General features: G+C 46.1%; 1 protein-coding gene across 1 annotated transcript in view; it reads right to left on the bottom strand.

Annotated features, from left to right (window-relative positions):
• Positions 1-2355: 2355 nt before the first annotated feature.
• Positions 2356-27267, bottom strand: part of PIGN (phosphatidylinositol glycan anchor biosynthesis class N) — a 173020-nt gene continuing 148108 nt past the window's right edge. Inside the window, exons 28-30 of the mRNA XM_065398121.1 lie at positions 19827-19869; positions 16497-16549; positions 2356-2725 (exon numbers count right to left, since the gene is read on the bottom strand). Of these exons, the coding sequence (XP_065254193.1) occupies positions 2602-2725; positions 16497-16549; positions 19827-19869 (220 nt within the window). The 3' untranslated portion in view covers positions 2356-2601. The remainder of the gene's footprint in view (positions 2726-16496; positions 16550-19826; positions 19870-27267) is intronic.

Below are 27267 nucleotides of genomic sequence, written 5' to 3'. Positions count from 1 at the left end.
TTTCGCTTTGGCCAGAGGAAAGCAGGAGACATCACTAACCTGTCTCAGGCTCCTGTATCATCTATTTCTGACCCATTTCCTTCACATCACACGGCTGCCCGCGGCTGAGCTGGATGTTAGAGCTGCTGATGTTAGCAAGCATACTCCATGTAAGAGGGCCAGGAGAGGCCCATGCCTCAGTTTCCTCTTCTTCAGGGCCCCCAAATAACTCACTCAATCCAAAGATAATTCAATCACTCCTCTTCTGGAGGTCCAATTCATTTAGTCCTCTGGATACATACTAGCTCTCCAGGCCCCAGCCCCAGTTCAGTGTTCTTTTCCCCATAGGTAAGCACATCCCAGCCCTCCTCCCTGGAGCTGGGGTTTATCACTCCCAGGTATTACCTGACTAGAGTTCCTCCTACCTGGGGAGTTGAGTAGTCAAAGCCTCTCCTACTCCCTGCAGTTTCCTGAGCTCACCCTGCCTTTGACTGCAGTTTCCTACTGCCCTCCAGTAGGCCCCATTCAGGCTGTTAACACGGCACAGGTGGGCTGGAGAAATTTCTTCTGTAACCAGGTTAAGCTGGCCCGTTACAAACCGTAACAATGGCCATGGAAATAATGTTGGCCTGGAGGTGGAGGCTGTGGTGTGCAAGGCGGTCCAGACGTAGATGGAGTGGAAAGCGGGCTGTGGACACAGTTCTCAGGAGGTCATTGTCAGGCCATGTGATGCCTCGGTAGGCAAGTCTGACAGGGCTTGGTTTGGGACAATGGTTGTGTATAGTGCCTCTTCTTATACAAGTAGATTGTTCCCTTGTCTCTCTCTCCAAATGATGTGCTAAGTGGTTGATGTGGGGTAGCCCTCTAGAGCAGCAGCTCAGCGTATCAAGGGAGTCGTGTGTGTGTGTGGGCTCCCACATCTAGCCATCATCTGCATCATACCTGCTTCTTCTTGTTCTTCGACCCTGCTGTGTGAAACAGCTAGCTATGGTGGGCATTTCAACACATTCCTTGTATACACTGTCTGGTCCTTGTACATAGAGTGTTGTCTGGGGCATTGGCTGACTGTACCTGCATCCTTGTTTTGATGGTGTGGTGGGGACATGCCCGATGGAGTCACCAGATCAGTGGTCATCCCTGGAATGAGACTTTATCCCCAGCATCTTGTTGCTGTTGAGTGGCATTTTTGAAGTCATATAGATGACTGCAGGCCCCCGGTAAGACGTTTAGTGGCACCCAACAAGCAAATGGATGTTTGTAGCTGGTTTCTCCCAACCAGCCTTCCTGCAGGGATGACTAGTTTCCAGAGCCATAGATGGCTGCATGGCCATAGCCAAGTGCCAGATAGCTGGGGGTGGGGTAATGGAACTGCCCCCAGGATAAACGTCTGGCATACTCTAGTCTTGGCTGCCAGCACTGCTTGTGGCATGCATCTGCTATGGGTCCTGTGAGTTCTGGCTGCAACTCAGAGCTGTGATGTGGTGCTATCCTGTAGTGTGATTTGTCAATGATGCTGTTGTGTGTTGGGATTAATAAGAAAATGTGTGTTTGTAATCTGTGGGGGTGTCCTATTTGAAAGCCGTTCTATTGGTACTGTGTGTAGACATGCATAATCCCCAAGACCTCCTGTAATATTTTGTGTGATTTCAAATATGAAAGCTACTGTAATGGCAAGATACCTTGCTCTCTGACAGCTGTGTATACGACTCTTGTTTGACTCATACAATAGCAGAGCTCAATGGGTGATGAAGCCCGTAACTGTATGTGCAGGTTCTGGTTACTTTGTGGTCCTGGGGTCTACCTGCTCTACCTGTTGGAGGAATGTCACAGGACAGTTCCTATGTGACCCACAGCAGGTTTGAAACTAACAGGTACAATAGAGGGCCCATGATGACAGAGCATGTAGGTGGTTCTGTCTGATGATGCACTCAGATGTCTCATGGTCACACTTGGTGGTATGCCTTTGTGTTGGTGTCTTGCATAGCTGTTAACCAGGTGATCATTTTGTGCACGAGCTGATTGCAAATGTTGGCAGAGGAGGAAACACCCGAGTGGCAGAATGGGCATCATATGCAAAGTGAGTATCAACTCAACAACTACCAATCCCAAATTGCTGCTTCCACCTATTCTCACACATTCACAGCTAGTGAAAGTTGAGGTGACCTCAGTTACCCTGATGCATATTTTCTATGTTGTATAATATCACAAAGCACTGGTCTGTTCACATTTACCTTATTGTGTTTGTCTCTGTAAGGCTCTTATGTAAAGGCTGTGCTAGGGATGGGATGAGAGCCAAGATTTTGCAGGTGTGTGATATAAATGCTGGAAGATGAGTTATAGTAAAAGAAAAATACAACAAAGATGGTTGCTGATGTTTTAAACCAGGACTTAATCACTGTTTTTATTTGCAAAAAATATATTTAAGAAATAAAATTAAGACTATTTTACCCCAGCTGATCTCTAAATGTCAATCTCCAAGCATAATCTCAGTCACAGGAAAGTAGAAAATCTCTCAATAGGATTTTGGCACTCCAGTCCATTAACTATTTACATTCCACAGGTGGACACTGGCTCACAGTAAGGGTGAAAATTCAAATAGCAAAAATAACACTTGTAGCTCTGTCACATGGAATGTCGTTTAGTTCTTCCCCAAAGTTCAATTCTCTTTGTAGTGAGCAGCTGGGCCAGTCCACTCAGCAGCATGATGAAGATAGTGAAAACCATCACAAGGACATAGTGGCTAATGCTGCAACAGAGAATGTTACAGGTCAGATAAGACAAAAATATTTTAAACCTTTGTAGTAGAAAACTGAGTTAGTCAAGTGGGTCTAAATTGCAGCAAGGGAGGTTTAGGTTAGACATTAAGAAAATCTTCTTAACTGGAAGGGTAGTGAAGCACTGGAACAAATTACCTGGGGGGTGGGTGTTGTGGAATCTCGATCATTGGGGGCATTTTAAGAACAGGTTGACAAAGCTGTCAGGGATGGGCTAGATAATACTTAGTCCTGCCTCAGTGCAGGGGACTGGACTAGATGACCTGTTGAGGACCCTTCCAGTCCTACATTTCTATGATTCTAAGTAGCCTTGGTAACAATTTTATTACGTAATTATGGGTCCAACCATGTATTTTTAGTAAGGCTTAGAGGTGAACAATTCCAAGGAGACGATATAGTGTATTTTTAAGAGAGATGTTTTATCTACATATATGAAATTGGCTACCCTTTGGTTCATATTCCTATTAGTAGCTCATCTACTTCACTTTCATGTTCCTCCAGCACTCTTGGATGAACATTATACAGCTCTGATGACTCACTGCAATTTAAATTATCACTTTGTTCTGACTCCTTAACTTAACAGTACCTAAAATTTATTACCTAACCCAGAACTTCTCTTTGAAGACATTTCCCCCACTGGCTTGTGTCAGACTTCATCACAGAAGTAGTTTAGCATCTCTCCAGTGTTCTTTTCCTGCACAGTCACTCCCTTTGCTCTCAGATAGTCTAGCAGAAACATTAACCCTCTTGCAGGTTTCATACTTCTGATAGCATTTAAGATTTTTAAAAAATTGTATTTAGGTCCTTGGCTACTTGCCAAGTGAGACCCATGCTCACCTCTTTTTGTACCTCTAACACGCGTACGTGTGATAGTATCAGGGCTAGAAATAAGCATGTAAAGGGGAAAATCTGCTGGAAAAGGAATAAAAAGATATTAACTGAAGATAAACACTAGTTTTAAAAAGATTTAAGTGGTCCTGACATTAGTTAAGGAATCCACACAGCTGCAAATATCTGTATTTTTCCAGAGGTTTGGGGCAATTGCTATCAGTCACAGTAAGCAATTCTATATTTACATCTTGAATAATACAGTTGGGTTTGGGTTACTAAATTCAAATCCAGCTCTTCCCAAAATTCTCAGGAGCTCAGATCTGGAATTTGGAGTCAGTCCATTAGGGAAACAATGGCCAACTATGGAGCCTGAATCAAGAGTCAGAACTTTCCCAATGTTTTGGAACTAGTGTGGTTGAGGGCAAAGGGTGCTGGATTGTGAGCCAGGAGACCTGGGCTTTATTCCTAGCTCTGCTACTGACCTATTTTGTGACGTTGGACAAGTCACTTCACCTTTCTGTGCCACCACATCACCTCCCACTTTTTGCCTGTCTTGTCTATTTAGATTGTAAGATCTTTGAGGCAGGCAATGTTTTGTAAGTTTGCACAGGGCTCATGCAATGGGATTGTTATCTCAGTTGGGATCTCCAGATACTACTGTAATACAAATCAGGTAGGGAGGAGCTGTGAATCTGATGTGGCCATCTCCATGTACTTTCCCCAGGATTATAGCACAGCTCCGTGTATTCCATAGTCATGGAATTTACTGCAGAATCCAGCCCTTGCCGTCTAAACTCTCATGATTAAAAAACCAAACAGAGGTTACTCACGTCATGTAGTAACTGGAGTCCTTTGAGATGTGTGTCCCTGTGGTTGCTCCACTTATGGTGCGCCTGTGACCAGAGACTTTTGGTAGCAGTGCTTGTTCAGCCCACGCATGCACCCCGCACATCCTCGTGCCTCATGCCAAGGCTATTTGGGGCTGTATGGGCGAACCACCCTCAGTTCTTTCTCCACTGCAAAAATCCACAAGGGAGACTCCGAAGCAGACAGGAAGGAGGGTGGGTAGTGGAACACCCCCAGGGACACGTATGTCAAAGAACTTTAATTACTACTCAAGGTGAGTAACTTCTCCTTCTTCTTTGAGTAGTCCCCCTGTGGGTACTCCACTTCAGGTGACTCCTGAGCAGTACACTTATTCAGGAGGTGAGAGATTTGGAGCAGAGTCCAATACAGAAGAGAGAACTGCATTGCCCACAGCAGCATCTGATTTTGCCGCAGGTACCAAAGCATAATGATTAGAAAAGATATGAACAGATGACCAAGTTGTTGCTCTACAGATGTCTGCAACTGATACATCCTTAAGTAAGGCTATAGACATAGATCACTCTCAAAGAGGCTTGAACATGAGTTCTGTCATAACAAATCTTAATATAACCAGAAATCCATTTTGATAACCTCTGTTTCGAAATTACCAAACCCTTGCTTCTGTCTGCAATGGATACAAATAGTCTAGATCTTCTAAATGGTTCAGTCCTATCTAAGGGCAGGTATCATGGGGGGACAAGGGGATCGATCTAAGATACGCAACTTCAGCTATGCTATTCACGTAGCTGAAGTCGAAGTATCTTAGTTCGACTTACCTGGCTGTCCTCACGGCGGCAAGTCAACCGCCACGGCTCCCCCATCAACTCCGTTTACTCCTCCTGCCGAGGTGGAGTACAGGCGTTGATTCGGGGATTGATTTATTGCGTCTAGACGAGACGCGATAAATCGATCCCCGGTAGATTGATTACTACCCGCCGATCCGGCGGGTAGTGTAGACGTGGCCTAAGTACAAGGCTAATGCCCTTCTGATACCTAGGGTATGGAATACAGTACAGCCAGTACAGTGCAGTTTTGTTTGGGGGAGGGGGGAGGAGGAACCCTGGGAGATGAATGGTTTGATTAATATAAAATTCTGTGGACACCTTAGGTAAAAATCTTGGACATGCCTGTAAACGAGAGGTCTTGAATACCATACAAGGGGGGAGTTGCCATTAAAGCCCCCAATTCTCCCACCCTTCAGGCAGAAATGATTGCTATCAGAAAGGCTGCCTTTATTGATAAATCTAATAGAGAACCAATAGCTAGTAGCTCAAAAGTATGTTTCATAAGGCAATTAAATACTATGTTCAAGTCCGAGCTTGGAGTAGGATTGGTCAAGAGTCTCAACCATCCAATGAACAAGGTCTTACAGCATCCAAAAGGAGGGAAGTGGAGTAAGATGTTGCAGCAGTAAGACCTTGTTCATTGGATGGTTGAGACTCTTGACCAAACCATTAAATCTGTTGCTTGGAGGACATGGATGGCTGAGAAGATGTAGCTGAAGATGAAGGAGGTTTCTTTTTTTAAATATCTTCATCTCTTGACTCGGGGTACAGAGGGTTTATGATATGTTGACTAGAGGGCTGGATGTGTTCTTTGTGCTATCTGAGACCTACTAAATCTCCTTTTATTTACAGGAGTGTAAATATCTAGGGATTGCAGTATGGTTCTCGAATCCTTTAAAGTGTGGAGAGATGTATCCGTTGAGTCCAAGAGCTTGCAACCATCAAAAGGGAAGTCTTTGACAGTACTCTGAACCTCTCTTGGAAAGCCTGACAGTTGTAGCCAAGATGCTCTTCTCATGCCTTTTGCAGTGGAGATACACTGTGCTGCAGTATCTGCCACATCTCAGGAGGCCTGGAGCAATGTTTTTGCCAGGAGCTGACCCTCTTGAATAATGTTTTTAAACTGGTTCTGATGTCCTTCTGGCAGATGCTCAATAAAAAATTTGAATGTTATAATTTAAGTAGTCATATTTGGCCATGAGCACTTGATGGTTTGCTATCCTGAACTGACGTGTGTCTGAAGCAGAGTTCACGACCAAAAACACTGAGCCTCTTGTGGTCCTTTATGTACAGGTTGGACTTTGAGTTCTGTTGTCTGCATCATTTATTAATGGTCTCCAATACTAAGGCATTTGGAGCTGGGTGAGAAAATAGAAACTCCAATTCCCTAGCTAAAACAGAATACTTTTTATCCACCCTCTTGCATATAGGCAGTGCGGTAGCAGGGGTTTTCCAAACCATCTTAGCGGGCTCCATAAGAGCTTCATTCACTGGAATAGCAATCTTCATAGATGTTGAAGTGTGTCAAATATCTAGGAGTTTATGTTGGGACTCCTGAACCCTCAAAGGGACTCTGCAGTCTGTCAACATTCTGAAACTGCTTGACCTCATCTGCCATAGAAGGTGGTGGAGACATGACAACTTCATCAGGAGATGAGGAGGAAATATTAGTAAGAGGTGTCACCTCCTTATCGGCCCTTGCCTCTTGCTCCTCAAAGGTCTCTTCTTCTGGCATAGGTGATGGTAAAGGGGATTCAGGAGAATGGGCTCTTCTCTGTTCCCTCCGGTGTTGCGAGGACCTCAGTGTAGATTGTTAGTGACAGCATGCCCATGGATCCCAGCAAGGCCATTGAGGAGGCACAAATGGCATAGGTGGAGGCAGCCATCTTTGTTCCGGCCATGTGAATGTCATCTGAGGTTTCTCCTCCTGGAATATGTCAGGATAGGAGGGAAAGTGAGGTGTCCTAGAATAGGTAAGGGAGCCCTACACTGAAATTTGAGAGTTTGATGAGTCCTCTTCCACATTCTCTAAGCTGGGAGATAGCTCTTTGGCTTGCAGAGTAGATGAGGGTGAGTGTGGTGCTCTACGTGATATAGGGTTTGGTGACCTAGGAATCTTGACATTGACAAATCCCCAACACTTGTTAACAGAGGAAATTTTGGCTCAGGAGATATCAGATCATTAGGATACCTAGACTCTTGTGGTACTAATGGTAACAAAGATTGGACCAAGTGGGAACCTGTGGAAGATGGTTTCAGTACTGATGCAGATGGTACTGAGTGCTTGGTATGGGATTCCCTTGGTACCATAGGTAGGTGAGCTGTCTTTGGTATGGTTAATTTTCTTATCAGTACTGAATGTTGTTCAGGGATGGGCTTGGTCTTTTCAACTCTGTCTCTGCCACTCTGGGTATGGGTATACAAACTCAGTAATGAGTCTGTTTTAGATTATTTGTTCCTCTTTGCCTTTGCAGTACTGGCCTCACTCAGAGTCTTCACTGAACTCCCCTGGGGATCTGAACTATTTGTAGCCTTCTTGTAAGATGGTGACTGAGAGCTTCTTGGAGATATACTCCTTACCTGCTTCTGCTTAGTGGCAGATATAGATGAGGAGTTTGGTAACGTAAATGTGCCTGGTTCCACAGTACCACCTACCTCTCTACCGGTCTCCAGTGACAGAGATATCAATGGAGACCAGGCACTAGCTGAACTGGGTGGTCTATGTACACGGGATTCTCTGCTCCTCGATCCAAAGCTGGACATAAAGCTTGCTCTATCATTAGGAGTTTTAACTTAATTCTCTACTTTTTCAGGATCCACCCTTGAAGGAAGTGCAGATCTTGCACTTACTGGGGATATAAGTATCACCCAGACAGTGGAGTGTCTGTCACTTATCGGAATCGCCTCCCAACAGGAGAGGCACCTCCTGAATCCTGGAGAGCCTGGCATTCCGAGCAAAACTAATAAAAATTTAACCCCTAGAAGGAAAAATCTCCTAATTATATAATTATCTCTGAATGAAAAGTTTTGTTTTTGTTTTCAGAAAGAAAAAAACAGGAACAATTCTTCCACCAACTATAACACTATAAGAAATTACAAGGTATCTATCTGAGAAAAAACTAAGTCTTAGAGAATAGGCACACAGGAGATTCTGTCTGAGGTCAAAGGTAGCTGAGAAAGAACTTCGAGCAGTTGGCCTGCACACCCCCATATAGCCTCAGCGCAGGGAGCAAAGTGCATAGGCCAAACGGGCACAGCTACTAAAAATTTCTGATCAAAGGAGCACGGCGCAGGCACACTTGAAGTGGAGAACCCACAAGGATACTACTTGACGAACTGTATTTCTTATCCTCATTATTGTGAGGGAAACCTCAAAATGAACCAAATGTAAAGTGATAAACTTTGCTTTATACAGTCTGAAACAATGGCACTGAGGTGATTTTTGGTCTCAACAGTATATTAAACCCAAACCTAAAGATGACAATTTAAGCATCAGCACTTAAACTCAGTGCTGATCATTTTAGCAGAAGCATCCAGCTAATATGTTTATCACACAATCAGAACTTCCCTCACCTGGCATGATTTCAAATGCCCCAGCTACTGTCTTGTACTCAGCTACCAAATCCTCCAGCTTCTCCTCTGGCAAGTACTATGATAAGTTATGGGTTGCCAATACAAAATCTTTAGCACACTGGAAGTGTGGAGACAGTATTAAATACACTACATTTATTACCAATCAATAGAGGCTCTGATACGGATTGTGCTATTTATTGATAATAAATTTTGTTTTTTAATTCTAAGTGAAGCTGCTGCAGGACTTTTAGTTTGCTACAGAACCATGACACAAAAGTTAAAGCCAGATTGCCATTGAGCACACAGACCTTAGTTATATGGCTATTTATGGCAGCTGAGTTTTAGTTATCTAGAACGAAGACTATAGTAACAGTGACAGGCAGTGATTTAGTGTAGTAGTTCTTGAGGTAAACCACCAATCATCAAGAGATGTGATGAGTTTTCTAAACTCATTAACATTTCAAACTAAGGATTTATAAAAACGACTGTTCACCTATGTTTACTATGGTATTCGAAGCCATCAATACTTTTGCAAAAGGACTATTGAAAACATTAGTGTTTTGTCTTTATAGACATCCATACCTCCTGGTGCATCTATTTCTCCATCTCCTCTCTCTTTCTATCTCTCAACACAGATGGTTCTTCAGAAAGGGCAGGTTAACTTCAAACTCCATGAAGTCTGAGTTTCTTTACAAAAAGGATTCCATGGACCACTTGGAGGTTTAATGATCTGGAATTTTTGCCTGAGGACTCATTTTATTTGACACTGTAGCAGTGAAAGACCAGTGAGGCTCACCATCCTGATGCAATCAATCTTTAAGACACACCCCTCCCCCCAAGGTTGTGACAACCTCAGTTCAAGACTTGGCACCAATGGGGCATAATTTAGTTCTGTGAAGTGTAGAAACACTGGATCTTAACTTGGAAAGCCTGAACACTGACCAGAATGGAAGAATAAAACTATTACCAAGGTTTCCATTGAGAAGGAAAGTCTACAAACACCGGGCTATGAATACCTGCAGGAGTTGGTCTACCCAAAAGTGATCCAACTTCTACCATACCAATTTTTTTCTATTGCATTTCAATTAAATAAGAGATAATAATTGCCACACTTTATATTGCTCAAAATATGTATAAACGAAAAAAAATCAACTAGCATATATAGCCGAGGACTCAGTGATCATAGTCCAACTGAGCACCCTACTTTACAAGGGTAAAAGCACCCTACATAAAACTGCAGACTGGATCTGTGCAAGCTACCAATCGCACATACTGTAATTAAAATATAAGTACTTCCTAAAGTGAAATAAACGACAACTCACTGAAGGTTTAGATTATGTACGAGGAGCCATTTGTCTCATATTGTTTCTCTGTAAAGAAAATACTCCCCCCATCCCCCGTTTTAGCTAAACAGACACTATACTACATGTTTTACACTCGTGCTATGCTTCTACAGAGAATGTGCAAGTTCAGAAGCTGATAATGTTAAATCTGCTTTGTCAAAGTGCACACGGCATTACTTAACATCCCGGTCAGCACACTTTGGACTCTGCCATTCACAGGAACACTTGCAATATCCAGATAAAATGACTCCCTCTCAGGAGAAACTCCTAACCCTGGCTAATCCGGCTGTCTGTATTATATACTTGTTTTAAGTTTCAGTGTGGCAAAAGAAAGTACTGTAATTAAAAAACAAAACAATCACACACAAAAAGCAAGAAAACAACTTTTCTCAACATTGTAAACTAAAAGCTGAATCCTAGTCCTACCTGCCTCCATGCTGTGGTGCTTGCCAGCACTGGTGGACTATATGACCCCCTCCTCACCCCAGATATGGGGGGGTTACACAAACCCTAAGGGCACAATCCTGTTCAGGGACAGCTCTATAGCTGGGGTGCAGCAGGGGGCTCGGGGTGCAAAAGAGGGTATGGGGTGCTGGCTCCGGGAGGCGGCTCAGGGCTGAGGGTTGGGGTGCTGGCTCTGGGAGGGAGCTCAGGGTGGGGCTTGGGATGCAGGAGGGGGTTTGGGGTGCAGGCTCTGGGAGGGGGCTCAGGGATGGGGGTTGGGGTGTGGCCTCCTGCTGGTCAGCACTTAGCTCCGGCTGCTCCCGGTTGGCAGCGGGCACAGCGAGGGTAAGGCAGGCTCCCTGCCTACCCCAGCCCCATACCACTCCTGAAAGGGACCAATGCGCCCCTGTGGCCCCTGGGGGGGGGGCGGCGGGGAGCACGTGGCTCCATGCGCTGCCCCTCTCTGCAAGCACCACCCCCGCAGCTCTCCCGGCCAATGGGAGCTGCAGGGGCGGTGCTTGCAGGCAGGAGCAGCACACGAAGGGATACCCCTGCCCCTCCTCCCCCGGGGCCATGGGGCAGCACTGGCCGCTTCCAGGAGTGGCATGGGGCCAGGATAGGCAGGGAGTCTGCCTTAGCAGAAGCCACAGTGCACCACCGGAGATCGTGATCGACTGGGAGATCCTCTAGGATCGACCAGTCGATTGCGATCGACCGGTTGGTGACCACTGCACTAAAGCCTCTTCTACAGCTCTTCCATAGATTAAGGACATGTCTACACTGTTGCAGGGGGGGATGATCCCAGAGCTGAATGTCTACACCACAGTTAAACAGCCCCAGAACCTGAGCCCTGTAAATCTGATTCAACTGACACTGGCCAGCCGTGGGTGTTTAATTTCAGTGTAGACATATCCTTGGCTCTACGTTGCTCAGGGGTGTGAAAAATCCACATCCCCTGAGTGATGCCATAAAACCGACCTACCCCCTGGTGTAGACAGTGCTATGTTGGCGGGAGGGCTTCTCCCGTTGACATAGCTCCCGCCTCTCAGGGAGGTGGAATACCGAGGCCGATGGGAGAAGCCCTCCCGTCAGCAGAGGCAGTGTCTTTACTGAAGTGTTACAGCGGTGCAGCTGCTCCACTGCAGCGTTTTAAGTGTAGAACTGCCCTTAGCTACCCTCACGGAGACCTAAAAACAGCTTCCTGCACTGCATCTATGCCCCATGGATTCTGAACCTGCAGTAGGAGAGTTTAAATTATATCTATTTCTGTAACTTCTGGCAACCCAGTTTTACTATTGTAAAAACAGGGAGTGGCTGTACAGTGTATCTGTAAAAACTATACATATAAAAAGGGATTTTGTGGTTTATTCTTTTATTCCTGACTATCCAAATAGTCAGCTATTTGTGCATACTGTAGGTGAATGCCTTTTAAACATTAAGACATTCTCATTGCAATTCAAAATAACAAAATGGAGATGTTCTGTACTCTCTTTGTAAGGCTGTTATTCAAAATATGAGAATCTGTCAGAATAAACTTCACATGTGCACACTGCAGACAGATCAGGATGCAAATACATGAAAGGCACAAAAAGGCTGTAGTTTCCTAGAGGCAGAACTTTAAAAAAAAAATGTAATGAGGGTTTCCAATGCACATTATGCAGTTTATGAATATCTCAGAGTTTCTAGGGTGTAGGGCAGGGGTCGGCAACGTTCGGCATGCGGCTCGCCAGGGTAAGCACCCTGGTGGGCCGGGCCAGTTTTATTTACCTGCTGACGTGGCAGGTTCGGCCGATCGCGGCCCCCACTGGCCCCGGTTCGCCGTCCTGGGCCAATGGGGGCGGTGAGAAGCCGCGGCCAGCACATCGCTCGCCCGCGCCGCTTCCCGCCGCCCCCATTGGCCCGGGACGGCGAACCGCGGCCAATGGGGGCCGCGATCGGCCGAACCTGCCGCGTCAGCAGGTAAATAAAACTACCCTGGCGAGCCGCGTGCCGAACGTTGCCGACCCCGGTGTAGGGTTTAAATAAGCCTTCTTGTGCAGACCATAGAGCCTGTCACGGGAAACTATTGTTAAGAATTCTGTGGCATAGCTTCGAAGTTTTACGTTAGTAAAACCAATTAAAAAAAAACAAACCTATGAACTCCTCCTTGCAAAACAAATTCAAATCACCTTGGATCTGAATATTAAATGAGAGAATGGAAACTTTCTAAAAGACAGTAAACAAATAAGGTAGTTGACAGTTTACTGAGCAGGGGGAATCTGTGAAACTGACAATTTACTGAGCATTGTGCCATAGGGATCAATGTGAAGATCTGCTGTCACTTAACATCTTCATTAATGATCTGGAAGAAGGGAGTAAAAAACAGCAGCCTCATTAAATTCACAAATGATACTTAATTGGTAGAGGATGCAAACACCAGTGAGGACAGAGACATTGCAAGGTTAGAAATGCGGATAGGACAAAGATAAAATTATTTGCCATTTGGGAAAATTCAAGCTAATACATATGTAGTTTTTGTGGGGGTCATTAAACCTCAACTAAACTGTTGTGACCTCCACCCTTCATTTAAGATAGCTGTGAGAGACACCTAAGCGGCCTCACCTCAGACAAAGAGGATATATGCCAGTCATCCAGTAATTTGGACTTTTGTGGGTCAGGGTCTGTGCAAGACACAGAAGCTTAAGCTGAAGACCCAGATAGAGGCAGAATCAGAGGAGGAAAAAAGGCCAACCACACACAGCCTGGAAGGAATGCGTGTGGCCCTAAAAGAAGCCTAGAGAGATGTTGTGGGTCAGAATATTGGCTGAAAGAGTTTGGTGCTATGAGCAAGGAAGTGGTGTCCTGTGTTTGGTTCCTCCTGTGTTTGGAGAAGCAGGGCTTTGGTATTTTGTTTGATGCAGAATCGATCATCAATTCCTTGTCGCTCTAGGAACAGCCTACAGGTCTCCAAACTTTAACTAGCTGTTCATATCAAAAGGGGTAACATAACCATAGGTACAAAATGGGGAGGGAGGAGAAACATGGGAAACTGGTGTGATAGTGGCCAGCAAATCAGATATGGATATAGTATCTGCAATGGGATATGGCAGTAGGAAAGACAAATGCAATTTCAGGCACACACACTTCATATCTGAAGAAGGATGTAATGCTGTAGTCTCTTTCTATAGAACTCTGGTGAGACCACTCCTGGAATACTGGACTCAGTTCAGGATAGTTCCCTTTCAAAGAGATATGGACAAACTGGAGGGAGATTAGGGAAGACTGAATAGTTTGAGGGTGGTGATTTGACTTGTGAATTAAAATAAAAATAATATTCTTGGCAAAACAACAATGTTGATGGGATTGAAGGGAAATAATTACAACTATATTGATGTTCTCCAAATGTACACATACTGTACAAAGGCCACGCTTACTCTCTTCCTGGGGTTTGGCTTTATTGGTAACTCAGATAACAGTGACAGAACATGAACCTCATACAAAGCTTTCTCTCCAAGTTTAGGTGTTCCCTAGGGTCTCCCTGAAGGAGTTTCCCTCTTACAGTCATTCCAACCCCCTTCAATACTCCTAGATTGCTTGCATCTGCTGTAACCTCAGAAGCAATTACTCTGCATTAGAGCTGGTTGGTTTGGAAAAAAAGAAGAGAAATTTTGCAAGCTTTTCTTTGTGCTTGTGCCACAGACAAAGATTACAGGAGGAGCTGATAATGACCCTTATATAGTTGCCTAACACTCTCCTTTATAAAAGATTCTTGCAACCTTTTTTTTTCAGAAGCTCTAATACCTTATTGTTTGCAAAAGGCCTTTGAAATTGACAGGGGGTAAAGCCCTCAGGTTAGAGAAGAGTCTTTTCTTTGTCCCATAAATTTCTATCCAGGTTTTGATGAGATATAAACTATCGAAAATCACGATTTACGTACTCACACTTGCATTTCTCAGAAAAATTTGTGCAGCATCCAAATAATAAGTGAACATGGATGTTCCAAGGCTAGGCTCATGCTACTACAAAAGCAGCTGTAGAGGGAGGGATGGGATAAAGTGAGGCAAGATTATCCTCCTCCCCCACCCTCCCTGGCAGTCTTCTTGAACCCAACATGTGGCCCCTGTGATTCAACCCTTCTCTGCAATAACCGCCTTCTCCTGCTCATGTATTTAGTTTTGTAGTGGCAGAGGTCTATGCTCAGTGCTGAAGATTCAGGGTTCAAAACACCACTGATGATGCATGGGGGGGGGGACTGTTTCAGTTGTACATAATAATTCTCCTTTTTTCTTAAAACCCTTAGGAAGTTACATACCAAAAGACTACATTGAAAAAATGTAATTTAGGTTGCAAAGCCAAGCACTCAAAAGTCAGAAAATGCAAATTAAGGTTGCCTGTGCATTCTGCCTCATTGTGCATATTGATACAATCTTTAATTACACGGCCACATATGATCTTTTCCACAGGACTCTTAACTCACTCATTACACAGGATGTATACACAAAGGGGCAGAATACAGGTTGCATGTAATCAGCTCCCGGATGGCACCCCTCACCTCCTGCACCAAATGTAATGTGGCAGAGCAGAGATTCAGGCCAAGGGAGGTACAAGAACATGAAACAGCTCTAAATGCTATGCTCTGAAAAGCATAGAAAAAATAAGGTGGTTGACTTTTCATATTTTTGAGAGGTTATTTTTTTTTCGCTCAGTCAAACCAATCTGTACTTTTGCTCACTGAATCCTACAAGTCCTATTATGACACTAACATTCTTGTCGCCATAAACAGGGCATCCCTGAGGTCTTTCACATCTCTCTAGAAATTCATTTCTAAGTCCACGTGTGAAGTTAAAGGACCAAAGGAAGAGACCATCTACTCAATCATAAATTGAGAACATGAAAGTATGATGGTAAAATACTCTTTCCACTATTTAACCTACTCACACTGGGAACTTTGGAAATGTGGCTAAGAGCAAAGGCTCAAACAGCCTGAAAATAGGTGGGGAGGGGGGGAGAGAAGAGTCAATATACTCGACACAGCATGCAAAATATTAATAAGTCACTGTTGAAACCCTTATTCAAATAAAAGTTGATGTGATAATTGGCAGGGTTTATAATGCAACATAGTTTCTATTAAAGACAGACTAGCAAGCTATTTCCATGATTTACTTAGGTATTTCTAATACTACTTAGGAAATCTACATCTGAAATTTGTACTCATAATGAAATACTTCCTTCCATTCTGTGTATGCTGGTTTGTTGTTGCGGGAGTGGCCACAAATAAGGCTCTGTGGCCCCCTACGCTGCACTGGAGTCTATGCTGGGGAGACTAGCATAGATCACAAAGGAGGACGGGGGGTGGTGGTGGGGAGGGGATGAGAGTGTCTATATTAGTCAGAGCCCTGATTTCTGTGACTTACTTTTCTTCCCCATGAAAAGCCATGGTATTTGTCATCCTTTCCAGCATGATTCCTGCATAAATTTGGATCTATAAATGTACAATGTAGGAGTGTATGGGGTTTTAAATAGTTGCCAACTATTAAATGATTTTATACAATTTTTATTGTAAAATAAAAGATTTGACTTCTCATAATTTCCAACGATAAACAATAAGAGTAATATAAAAATTGTGTGCCATGCCTCTTCTACTTTAAAAAAAAAAAAACTTATATTTTTTGCCATGCTAAATCCATGAATTTCCCCACTTTTAGTCATGACAGCCAACGAATATTAAACATGAGTTCTATGATGATGACATTACTAGGAGTGGGGAAAACAGCAATGAAACACTTGATTTGGGGGAGAAGGGCAAGCAGTTGGAAAGAATTACAGGAACACTAACAGATAAATAATAACTGACTAATCTTTGGCACCTACCAACCTGAGGCTATCCTTTTAAGAAAGCACTGGAGGCAGATATACTGTACCTTGTTCCAATATCCAGCCAGCTTCCATAATCTTTAACCAAAAAGAAGAAGTGCTGTGAAATAAGAAAATAATGTTGTTTAGTATATAAACATTGCACAACTTGAAAGACAAGACTAAAACCAATGTTTTCAGGTTGTTTACTCCAGGTTTCTAACTTTTCAAGTGGAACAAGGGCAAGACCTTTCAAGGAATGTTTATTTGGACTAAACTAAACAATATTCTAGGAGCCAGTGGAATCAAACGCAAACAGCTAAAGAGGAACAAAGGCTGACTAGTTCTATCAAGATGTGCTCTGAAAAGCACAAAGGATTTCTAATAGAGAGTATTCTTCAAGAGAAGACGCCCCCAAACAACTTTATTGTTTGGAATACTGGTTCTCAAATTTGGCAGTGACCTCAGGATAGGCTGCATAGCTGTTTTATAGGGACTCTAGCACAGATATTGTGTATGACCTTGGGTAACTCAGTCTCTCTCTGTGCCTCAATTCTTCATCTGCAAGATGGGAATAATAGTACTTCCCTATCTCACAGGTATGTTGTGAGGATAAATTACACTAAAGAGTGCAAGGTGCTCAGCTACTATGATAATTGAAGCCATATAACTACGTAAAATAGATTTTAAAAAAAATTTGTCCTGATTTACAGAACACCTCCATAAAGCAAACAGGTGACTTAATTAGCATAAGCAGATACTCAGCAGGGAGGACTGTGCAACTCATAATTTTTCATTTTATATATATATACACACATATAAATATATATATACACATATAAATATAAATATAAATATATATATATATACACACACACACACACACACACACACACACACACACACAAAATGCTCTTCGGTTTTTTGTTTAATATGTGAAATTATCAATTTTATATGGACTGAATGTCAATATTTTCCCACCCATGGCCATCACTACCAAATTTAAATAATTAACCATTACTATACATTGCATTGTGGGGGAATTGGGTGAAACAACAAGAAGGATTCTGGGATGGAGCCTAAAGGGACCTGGGATATAGAGTAATGGAAGAAAAAGTGTGTGTCATGTTGGGGTCACAGGTGAAAATGTTTGAGAAGCTGTTTTACAACACAGAGAATGTGTATATTTGTCCGCTTTGAGATACACAGATACCTCAGTCCCTCTGACTTTCCCCACCCACACCTAGTGTGATGTCACTCTGTTCTTTACCTTTTACCCCTAAGCAAAATAAGAGCCAGGAGAAAAACCAAGATCCTCCCAACTCCCTATGAAGCAACAGAAAAAAAACTTGCTCTGACCTCTCCTTCTTGCTCACCCCACCCCACTGAGTGGCTAAAGAGTTTCATCCCAGGGCCTGATTCACACAGTTACCAAGCCCTGGCTGCCTGGTCTCCCCTTTTCCTACCAGTTAGACAGTCCTGTGTGACCTGTCCTTCCCTAATGACTCTCAGGCTAGAGATACAAGTTGGGAAATGGCAGCATGGAGAAGTGGGTCATGTCCTGTCAGTGAAAGCGGTGCAAGATTCATCAGAAGCAGAGATTTAGGGGAGGTAAGGACTAGCTTCGCCTCCCAGTGACCAGAAGCCCTCTTTCCCATCTCTCACACACAACAATCTTTAGTGACCAACAAAAAACTTTAGCAATTAGCTGATGTACACCTTAGGTTAAACTAGTTTCTTAAAGATTATTTCAGACAGAAATCGGGGCAGAAGATTAAAATCAGAGACTCCACCATCTGAAAAGGAGCATTTACAGCTGGTGGGTTTAGTACAGCAAACCTTTAAAAAGATAAACTCAAAAGCTACTTTAAATTTTTAACAACTGTTCATATTTTAAAATCTTTCATGAGAGAGAACAACAGAATAATGATTCTCGATACTCTCCCTGAAGCGAGGTATGTAAGGAACTCAATGCATTTAAAGGATCACCCTGAAAATCTGCTGTATTTATACTGTATTTATAATGCAAGTTTAGCAAATAATTCCTTATTCAAATAAGTACGTCCAACTCTTTTGACTTCTTCTTAGAATTTGGATGCTACCATTACTAACTATGTGGTCAAACACCATTCTGGGTATACGCAGACAAATGAACTTGCGCCTGCAAGGTTCACCGAATAATATCACAACAAAAAAAAGATTCCACACAGTGGCTGCATTAAGTGTTTGGTAAGAATAAGAACCATTACCCATTTCACTTCATTTTTGTTTCTATAGGTCATCTTTGTTTCATAAATATATAGATGTGTATATGTATATACATAGACCACACACACAATGTCTGCATGTCAAAACTCTGTAGTTCATTGCATATCTGTAGTTTATTAATATTTTAATTCTTTTCCTACTGAAATTATTAAATAAAAAACCAGTTTATAATAAATCTGTATGTGAACACTAGATAAAAATACTTCTAGGACTTCTAGGATCCAGCCTGCTTGTTACTCTAAGATCAAACTAGACATGCTGATGTCTTGTATCTGCTATTTCTCTTATATGGTAAAACTTCTTAAACCACACTGCAATGTGAAATTACATAACACAAACAGCAGGTTTTGTCACTTTGAAGTATATCTTCCAAAACAGAATGTGGGAAGTGAGAGCAAAAATAGTACAACTCCCTGCCTACTGCTTTGAGCATGTTTCCATTCCAGTCATGGTATAATATAGCAATGCACTGCTATTGTCGAAGGCACTTTTTGGGGAATTAATTGTGTCACTTTAAATTTATAAAGGTTTTTTTTTGTTTGTTTGTTTTTTTAAAGATGTCTCTATTTAAATGATTTTGACCATGAGTCTACAATTGGCTGGGGTGAATTTTCCCCACTGCCTCACACAAAGGATACAATTGCTCTACAAAAGATACCTCTCATATATTTTCCAGCCCTCCGCTGATAATTCTGACAACAGGTTTGAAAAATCAGTTCAGTGTCTGACACATTTCTCTCTCTCTCTCGTTTTTTTTCTGGCAGCAGGCAAGAAACTGCTGAAAAATTATCTAGACCAGGCACCCAGGTAAATCTGGCATTCCCTTCTGCTCTCATACTTTTAATTTGAACATTTGATTTGCAATACATTAAAAACCAGGTTTAAAACAGCAGAGTGAAAGAAATGAAGTAAAAAAGAATTACACCTCTTAAGAAGCATTCCTTACATGACATACAAAGCATGAAGATGGGGATTTTTATCTATAAATTATACCAGGATTTTGATTCAATTCACTGCCCTAGTTCTAAAAACTTTGAAGTCTGAAACTAATTCAGATATCTCTTGATTGAATTAGCTGAGCACTCTGCTTTCTTGATCTTATTTGTACAGAATGTCCAATGGTAGCTTACCAAAGCCATAAGGTCTGAAATCACAAGAACGATGAGGAAAAGGCTGCAAAAAAGGAGAGACCATAATTCTTAACTCATAGCCACAGACACAATTACAAAGTTATTAGTACCCCAAGTATAAATATGAATTAATATAGGATATGACTTCTTGCAGCTGGCTTTTTCATTCTCTGAGAGATACGTTTCCAATGCACTTCATGGGAGAAGTTAACACACAAAACAAGGCTGCTATGCCTAACATGTTTGGAACATATAATTTTATCATGACGCTTTGAAAAGAGACTTATTCATTAATGTAATTACAGTTTCACAATAGGGTACCCCAAAAGTGAGTTATTTACCAGCAAACCTGAGTGGCTTGTCAAATGATAAGTGCTGCTATTTTAAAAGAAAATTAAAAACAGTTTAAAAATAATGGCATCTGTAACTGTGTATACCGTGAATGCACAGTGGGTGACATCCACTCCTTGCAGCACAAGGCCTATGCACCACTTCAAACCCTCAGAGTAGGAAGGCTTGGAATCTCCAGAAGGATTCAAGAATGACAAAAATGCTTGTGAGCATAAAATTATCTTGAATAATCTTCAAAAAGAGCTGATCGAATCTGTGCTGACAAACCAGTCTTACTGGGTGGCCAGCTGCTAAATGAGATTACATGAGCCGCTCCTCCAACTCCTTGACTGACTGAGAGTAAAAGTGCTCCAGAAGTTGCCAAAAGCTTTGGGAGAGTGCTCCTAAATCCCTTGAATGCACAAAAACCCAGGAGTGTGAACCTACAGTATGTAGGATTACTTTTGGAAAAGTAGATTTCAGTAAGTAAAATGACTAAGAGGGAGGAAATAGAGCTAATAAAGCTTTTTCATTTTCTTAATATTTTACTCTGTACATTAAGTTTTTGAAGTAGTAGTTCACATGAAAGCAGTTATTAATGACTGGCTTGTCAGTTAATGGCATTAGAGCAATGCTGCAAAAAGCTGACCCACTAGCAGGCAGGTCATTAACTGTAATAGTTTAATTTATACAGCATTATCATTATAAAATATAATCAAACTTCATTAGAAAACATTATATCATAGTGCTCTGCAAGCATCAGCTAGTGGGCCCTAAAAACTGATTTATCCCTTTGAGAAAACTGAATTTAGTGCTATATTTTCTAGCACTTTCTTGATAAATCAATTATGCTTCATTAGTTAATAAAGATGTGGCAAATTCACTATTTTCTGATTCGTCTACAAGCATCTTTTCCATTGGAAACTTAGTATTGATTTAAATAGCCAGCGATGTCACAATCTTGCAATATCTAGCAAGCCCTGAGCTAAGGTACCACATTGACGGGAGATGTATAAGCCTACACAGACAGAATATTCTCATGAAGAGCATGAAGTATGCTTCCAACAATGAGCAGAGAGACTGAGAAGCTATTCATGTGACTAGCAAAAAACTCGCCTCTTGACAGGTACAAACATACCTACCTGGAATGCAGCAAGGATTTCATAAAAGAAGAACAATGCTAATCTCAGTGCTCTCTTTTCAAAAAGAGAAAGTTAAAAGAACACTATTCCGGTTGCAAAATCAAGCCCTTGGAAGTTAGGAAATGCCAGAATTAAGGTTGCCTGTGGAACTTTAATTCGCCCCCTTTGTGCATATGCATTCTGACACAGTCTTTAATTAAATGATCACAAGCTTTTTTCCCCATAGAACTTATGTCCCATTTAGTTCAGAGGATGGACCTATTCAGGGGAGTATTAGGATTGTGTTGCTAAGGGGGCTGTTGTCATATCAGAAGCTGGAAGGCATATTGTGAATGAAGCAGGGGGCGGCAGAAAGAGAAAGGATGGTCTCATGATTCAGGCAGTTAAATGTGGATCTGGAGAACTGGATTCTCGCCCTTCCACCGCCACCGAGTTCCTGTGTGAGGCTGGGCAAATCACGTAAACCCGACTTTTCACAAGTCGTCACTAATTGCATGTTCTGCATTTTTTGGGTGCCCAACTTGAGACTCTGATGTCTGATTTGCAGAAGTGCTGAGCACTCACACTGGCAAATTGAGGAAGTGAAAAAGACGGTTACTTACCTTCTGTAACTGTTGTTCTTCGAGATGTGTTGTTCACATCCATTCCACATTAGGTGTACGCGCGCCGCGTGCACGAACGTCGGAAACTTTTTCCCTCAGCGGCTCCCGTCGGGCCCGCAGGGTCTCCCTTCCCGCCAGAGCGGCGCCCCGCCCTAGCGTATATATATCCCTGCTGGCCCGACCCTCCCTCAGTTCCTTCTTGCCGGTGACTCCGACAGAGGGGAAGGAGGGTGGGAAGTGTAATGGACGTGAACAACACATCTCGAAGAACAACAGTTACAGAAGGTAAGTAACCGTCTTTTCTTCTTCGAGTGCTTGTTCACGTCCATTCCACATTAGGTGACTCACAAGCTTACCATTGGAGGAGGGTAGGAGTCAAGGAATAACTGATTGAAGCACCGCCCTGCCGACCATCGCGTCATCTCTGGTCTGATGGTGGATCGCGTAGTGGGCTGTGAAAGTATGAACCGATGACCAGGTGGCTGCCTTGCAGATCTCCTGAAGCGGGACCTGCGCCAAGAAGGCCGTCGAGGACGCTTGGGCCCTAGTAGAGTGAGCCCGGATCGGAGGTGCAGGCACGTTGGCGAGCTCGTAGCACGTGCGTATGCAAAGCACGATCCACGCCGACAGGCGTTGCATCGAAATAGGCTGGCCCTTCATCCGTTCCGCAATGGCCACGAATAGTTGAGTCGACTTGCGGAAAGGCCTGGTACGGTCCAGATAGAAAGCCAACGCCCGCCGAACATCGAGGGTATGCAGGCTACGATGGCGTGGGTCCGTATGGGGCTTGGGGAAGAACACCGGCAAACAGATGTCCTGCCCCATGTGAAAACTCGTGACCACCTTAGGGAGGAACTTAGGGTGAGGTCTAAGCTGCACCTTATCCTTATGAAAAACAGTATAAGGAGGCTCCGAGGTGAGGGCCCTCAGCTCCGACACCCTCCTAGCCGAGGTGACGGCCACGAGGAACGCGACCTTCCATGAAAGGTGCATGAGGGAGCAAGAGGCCAGGGGTTCAAAGGGGGGCCCCATGAGCTTAGTGAGGACCAGATTGAGGTCCCACGGGGGTATAGGTGGGCGAGTGTAGGGGAACATCCTTTCCAGCCCCTTGAGGAATCGGACCACAGTGGGGTTGGAGAACACGGACAGCCCCAATTCCCCCGGGTGAAACGCCGATATGGCGGCTAGATGCACCTTAATAGAAGCGGGGGCAAGGCCTTGGCGCTTAAGGTGCAGCAAGTAGTCCAGAATCAGTGGTATCGAGGCCTGTAAGGGCTGGACGCGCTGAGGCTCACACCAGAGGGAGAAGCGCTTCCACTTGGCAAGGTAGGTTGCCCTTGTGGAGGGCTTCCTACTACCCAGGAGGATTTGCTGGACCTCCTGAGAGCACCTGTGCTCCACCTCACTTAGCCAGAGAGCAGCCATGCCATGAGATGCAGCGATGGCAGGTTTGGGTGGAGTAGGCGACCTCGGTCTTGTGTTATGAGGTCGTGATGGAGGGGGAGGGTTATCGGAGAGGCCACGGACAGCTCTAAGAGAGTTGTAAACCAGTGTTGACGTGGCCACGCCGGGGCGATGAGAATGACCGTCGCACTGTCCCTGCGGGTCTTTAGAAGGACCCTGTGGATGAGTGGGAACGGGGGGAAGGCATACCGCAGGCTCCCGCCCCACGGGATTGCAAAGGCGTCCGCCAGAGAGCCCGGACTGCGGTTCTGGAAGGAGCAAAACTGTGGGCACTGGCTGTTGTCCATGGTGGCAAACAGATCCACCTGGGGAAACCCCCACCTCAGGAAGATTGAACGGAAGATGTCCCGCCTCAGCCTCCACTCGTGTGTGAGATAGGACCGGCTGAGACGGTCCGCCAATCCGTTCTGGACCCCGGGGAGATATGCCGCCCGAAGGTGCACTGAATGGGCTATGCAGAAGTCCCAGAGGAGAAGAGCCTCGTGACAGAGAGGAGAGGACCGGGACCCGCCCTGCTTGTTTATGTAAAACATAGCGGTAGTGTTGTCCGTCAGAACTGACACGCCGTGCCCTCTTATGGTGGCGTGAAAGGTCTGGCAGGCGAGGCGAACCGCCCTCAGCTCCTTCAGGTTGATGTGAAGCAACTGTTCCTCCCTGGACCACAAGCCCTGAGTGCGTAGGTCCCCTAGGTGCGCCCCCCAACCCAGGTCCGACGCGTCTGTCACTAACGTCAGAACTGGTTGTGGGGCGGCGAACGGGACCCCCGCGCAGACCTGCTGTTGGTCGAGCCACCAACAGAGGGCGCTCGATACCCGAGCCGGGATCGTGACGACCATGTCCAATGGGTCGCTGTTGGGGCGATATACTTGGGCCAACCACAGCTGCAGAGGCCGGAGCCTGAGGCGGGCGTGTCCAACCACGTGGGTGCATGCCGCCATGTGCCCCAAGAGCTGTAAGCAACGTCAGGCCGTGGTCGTGGGGAATCTCTGAATGGAGGTCACGGCCTCCTGGATTGCCAGGAAACGCGATACGGGAAGACTCGCCCGCGCCGCCACCGAGTCCAGGACTGCCCCTATAAACTCCAGTCTCTGTGTGGGGACTAGTGAGGACTTGGGCACATTGACCAACAGGCCGAGATCGCGGAACACTTGTAGCGCCAATGTCACGTGGGCGTGAACCTCTGCCTCTGACCGGCCCACCAGGAGCCAATCGTCTAGGTATGGGTAGACGCGCATCCATCGTTTTCGAAGGAAGGCCGCCACCACGGACATGCATTTCGTGAAGACACGTGGGGCCGTTGCCAGGCCGAAGGGCAAGACCGCAAACTGAAAATGGCGCTGCTGGATAGTGAAGCGCAGGAACCGCCGGTGGGCCGGGTGGATAGCGATGTGAAAGTAAGCGTCTTTCATATCGAGGGCAGCGTACCAATCCCCCGGATCCAGGGAAGGAATGATGGTACCAAGGGAGACCATACGGAAACGTGGTTTTAGCAAGTACTTGTTCAGCTTGCGAAGGTCCAGGATAGGACGGAGGCCCCCTTTCGCTTTGGGAATGAGGAAGTATCTGGAATAGAACCCTTTTCCTCTGAGGTCCCGAGGAACCTCTTCCACCGCCCCTACAGCGAGGAGGGTCCGTACCTCCTGCATAAGAAGTTGCTCGTGAGAGGGGTCCCTGAAGAGGAACGGGGGGGCTGGGTGGGAGGGAGGGGGCGAGGAGAACTGGAGGGCATATCCTGACTCTACCGTGCGCCGGACCCAATGGTCTGATGTTATATGGGACCAGGCACGGAAAAAACGGGATAGGCGGTCCCTGAAACACAGGGGAGGATCCGGGGAAGAGATAGGTACGCTGTCCTCGATCGCGTCTTCAAAATCCTTGCTTATTGCCCGGCTGCGGCTTGTTGTTGCCCTGGTTTTGGCCCTGGTTAGGCGTATTGTTGCGCCTACGCCTATTGTCTCTGCCCCGCCTACGGTAAGGTTCGTGTCGAGGGCGAGGCTGGTACTGCCTCTGTGGAGGCTGCGGTTTAAAGGGCTTCCTCTGTGTCACAGGGGTATGCATCCCCAAGGACTTGAGGGTAGCCCGCGAGTCCTTGAGGCCATGGAGCCTGGCATCTGTCTGCTCCGAAAACAACCCCGTCCCTTCAAACGGAAGGTCTTGGAGGGTGTTTTGCACCTCTGGAGGAAGACCAGACGCCTGCAACCACGCTGAGCGACTCATCACCACGCCGGACGCGATAGTCCTAGCGGCCGCATCAGCCGAGTCGAGCGAGGCCTGTAACGAGGTCTTGGCCACCGCCTTTCCCTCGTCCACAATGGCCGCAAACTCGGGTTGCGATCCCTGAGGCAAGGCATCCTTAAATTTAGACACCGACGCCCAGGAGTTGAAATTATGTCTGTTGAGGATCGCCTGCTGGTTCGCGATCCGCAACTGGAGGCCTCCCGACGAGTAGACCTTTCTGCCGAACAAGTCTAATCGTTTCGCCTCCTTGGCCTTGGGGGCTGGGGCCTGCTGGCCATGCCGCTCCCTCTCGTTGACCGCCGAAACGACCAGCGAACATGGGGCTGGATGGGAGAAGAGGAAGTCAAACCCTTTGGATGGGGCAAAGTACTTCCTCTCGACGCCCCGCGCGGTCGGCGCAGAGGAGGCTGGCGTCTGCCACACAGTCTTATAATTCGACTGTACAGTCTTTATTAATGGAAGAGCAATCCTGGAGGGACCCTCCGGGCTGAGAATGTCTACCATGGGGTCCTCCTGCTTGACCATCTCCTCCGCCTGCAACCCCAGATTGAGGGCCACCCGGCGGAGCAAGTCCTGGTGTGCCCGGTGGTCAATCGGGGGAGGGCCGGACACTGTTGTGCCCGCCACGGCTTCATCCGGTGAGGAGGAGGAGGTCATGGCCTTTTGAGCGTCCTCATCCTCCTGTAACTCCTCCTCAGCGGGGTGGCCCTCCGGGGTGCGTCCCCTGCCCTGGGTCACGGACGGTGCCGGGCTCGGTGCCGAGTCCGCCCTTTCTGCATCCGGTGGTCTGGAGACCGTGGCCTCCGCACGGGAGGTGGGGCGGCACCGTGGGGAGCGGGACCGGTCCCCTGACGGGCCCAATCTCGAGGTTCTGGACGGAGGGCCTTGCTGATGATAGGCCCACGGGGTCCAGAACGGCCACTGTCCCGGATGGCTCCAATGCGGTTGCCAAGAGGCCTCGTGCCGTGTAGCGGCGTGCCCTCTGCGGCCATATCTCGAAAGCCCCGAGCTCTCTTCCGACGCAAGCGACGGTGACCTAGAGGGCCACGGTGGTGCCGTGGGGCGGTGCCGGTCCGGTGTCGGGGAGCGGTGCCGCCGGGACCGGGACCGTGAGTAGCGCCGTACCGATCTGGATCTAGAACGGTACCGTTGACCGCGGGACCGGGAACGGCTGCGGGAGGATGGTCTGGGGGCCCTCGCCGTCGAAGCGTCCCGGTGCCTGCTCGGGCCGGGCTGCTGGGACGGTGCCTCGCTCGCGTCGGGGCCTGTCTGTTTGGAGGCCCGTTGCGCGGCGGGAAGCCGGGAGTCAACCGAGGCGGAGCTCGACCGGGACCGGCGCCGTGAGCGGTGCCGAGATGGCGACCGCGATGGGCGCATCATCGCCGGCTTGCCCTTGGAAGGCAGTCGCGGCGGAATGTCTTTGGCGCGGAGTGTGCTGACGGAGGACAATTCAATGAGGTCCTTCGCCGCCTCAAATGTGTCCGGGGTGGAGGGCTGTTCCAACAGTTCCTCCAGCCCGTCCTCCTCACTCGACGCGCTTGTCCCGGGGCTCGACGGGCCTTTCGGTGCCGGAGCCACTGGTACCGGGACCTGTGCCGGGGCCGGCACGGCCTTGGTCGCACTAGCGGTCTTCGCTGGTGCCACCTTCTTGTGCGGGGAGCGACC

This window comes from Emys orbicularis, chromosome 2 (assembly GCF_028017835.1).
Source record: "Emys orbicularis isolate rEmyOrb1 chromosome 2, rEmyOrb1.hap1, whole genome shotgun sequence".
Lineage (NCBI taxonomy): Eukaryota > Metazoa > Chordata > Testudines > Emydidae > Emys > Emys orbicularis.
The sequence above is the reverse complement of the archived record's forward strand: the minus strand, read 5'-3'. Positions and strand labels throughout refer to the sequence as shown.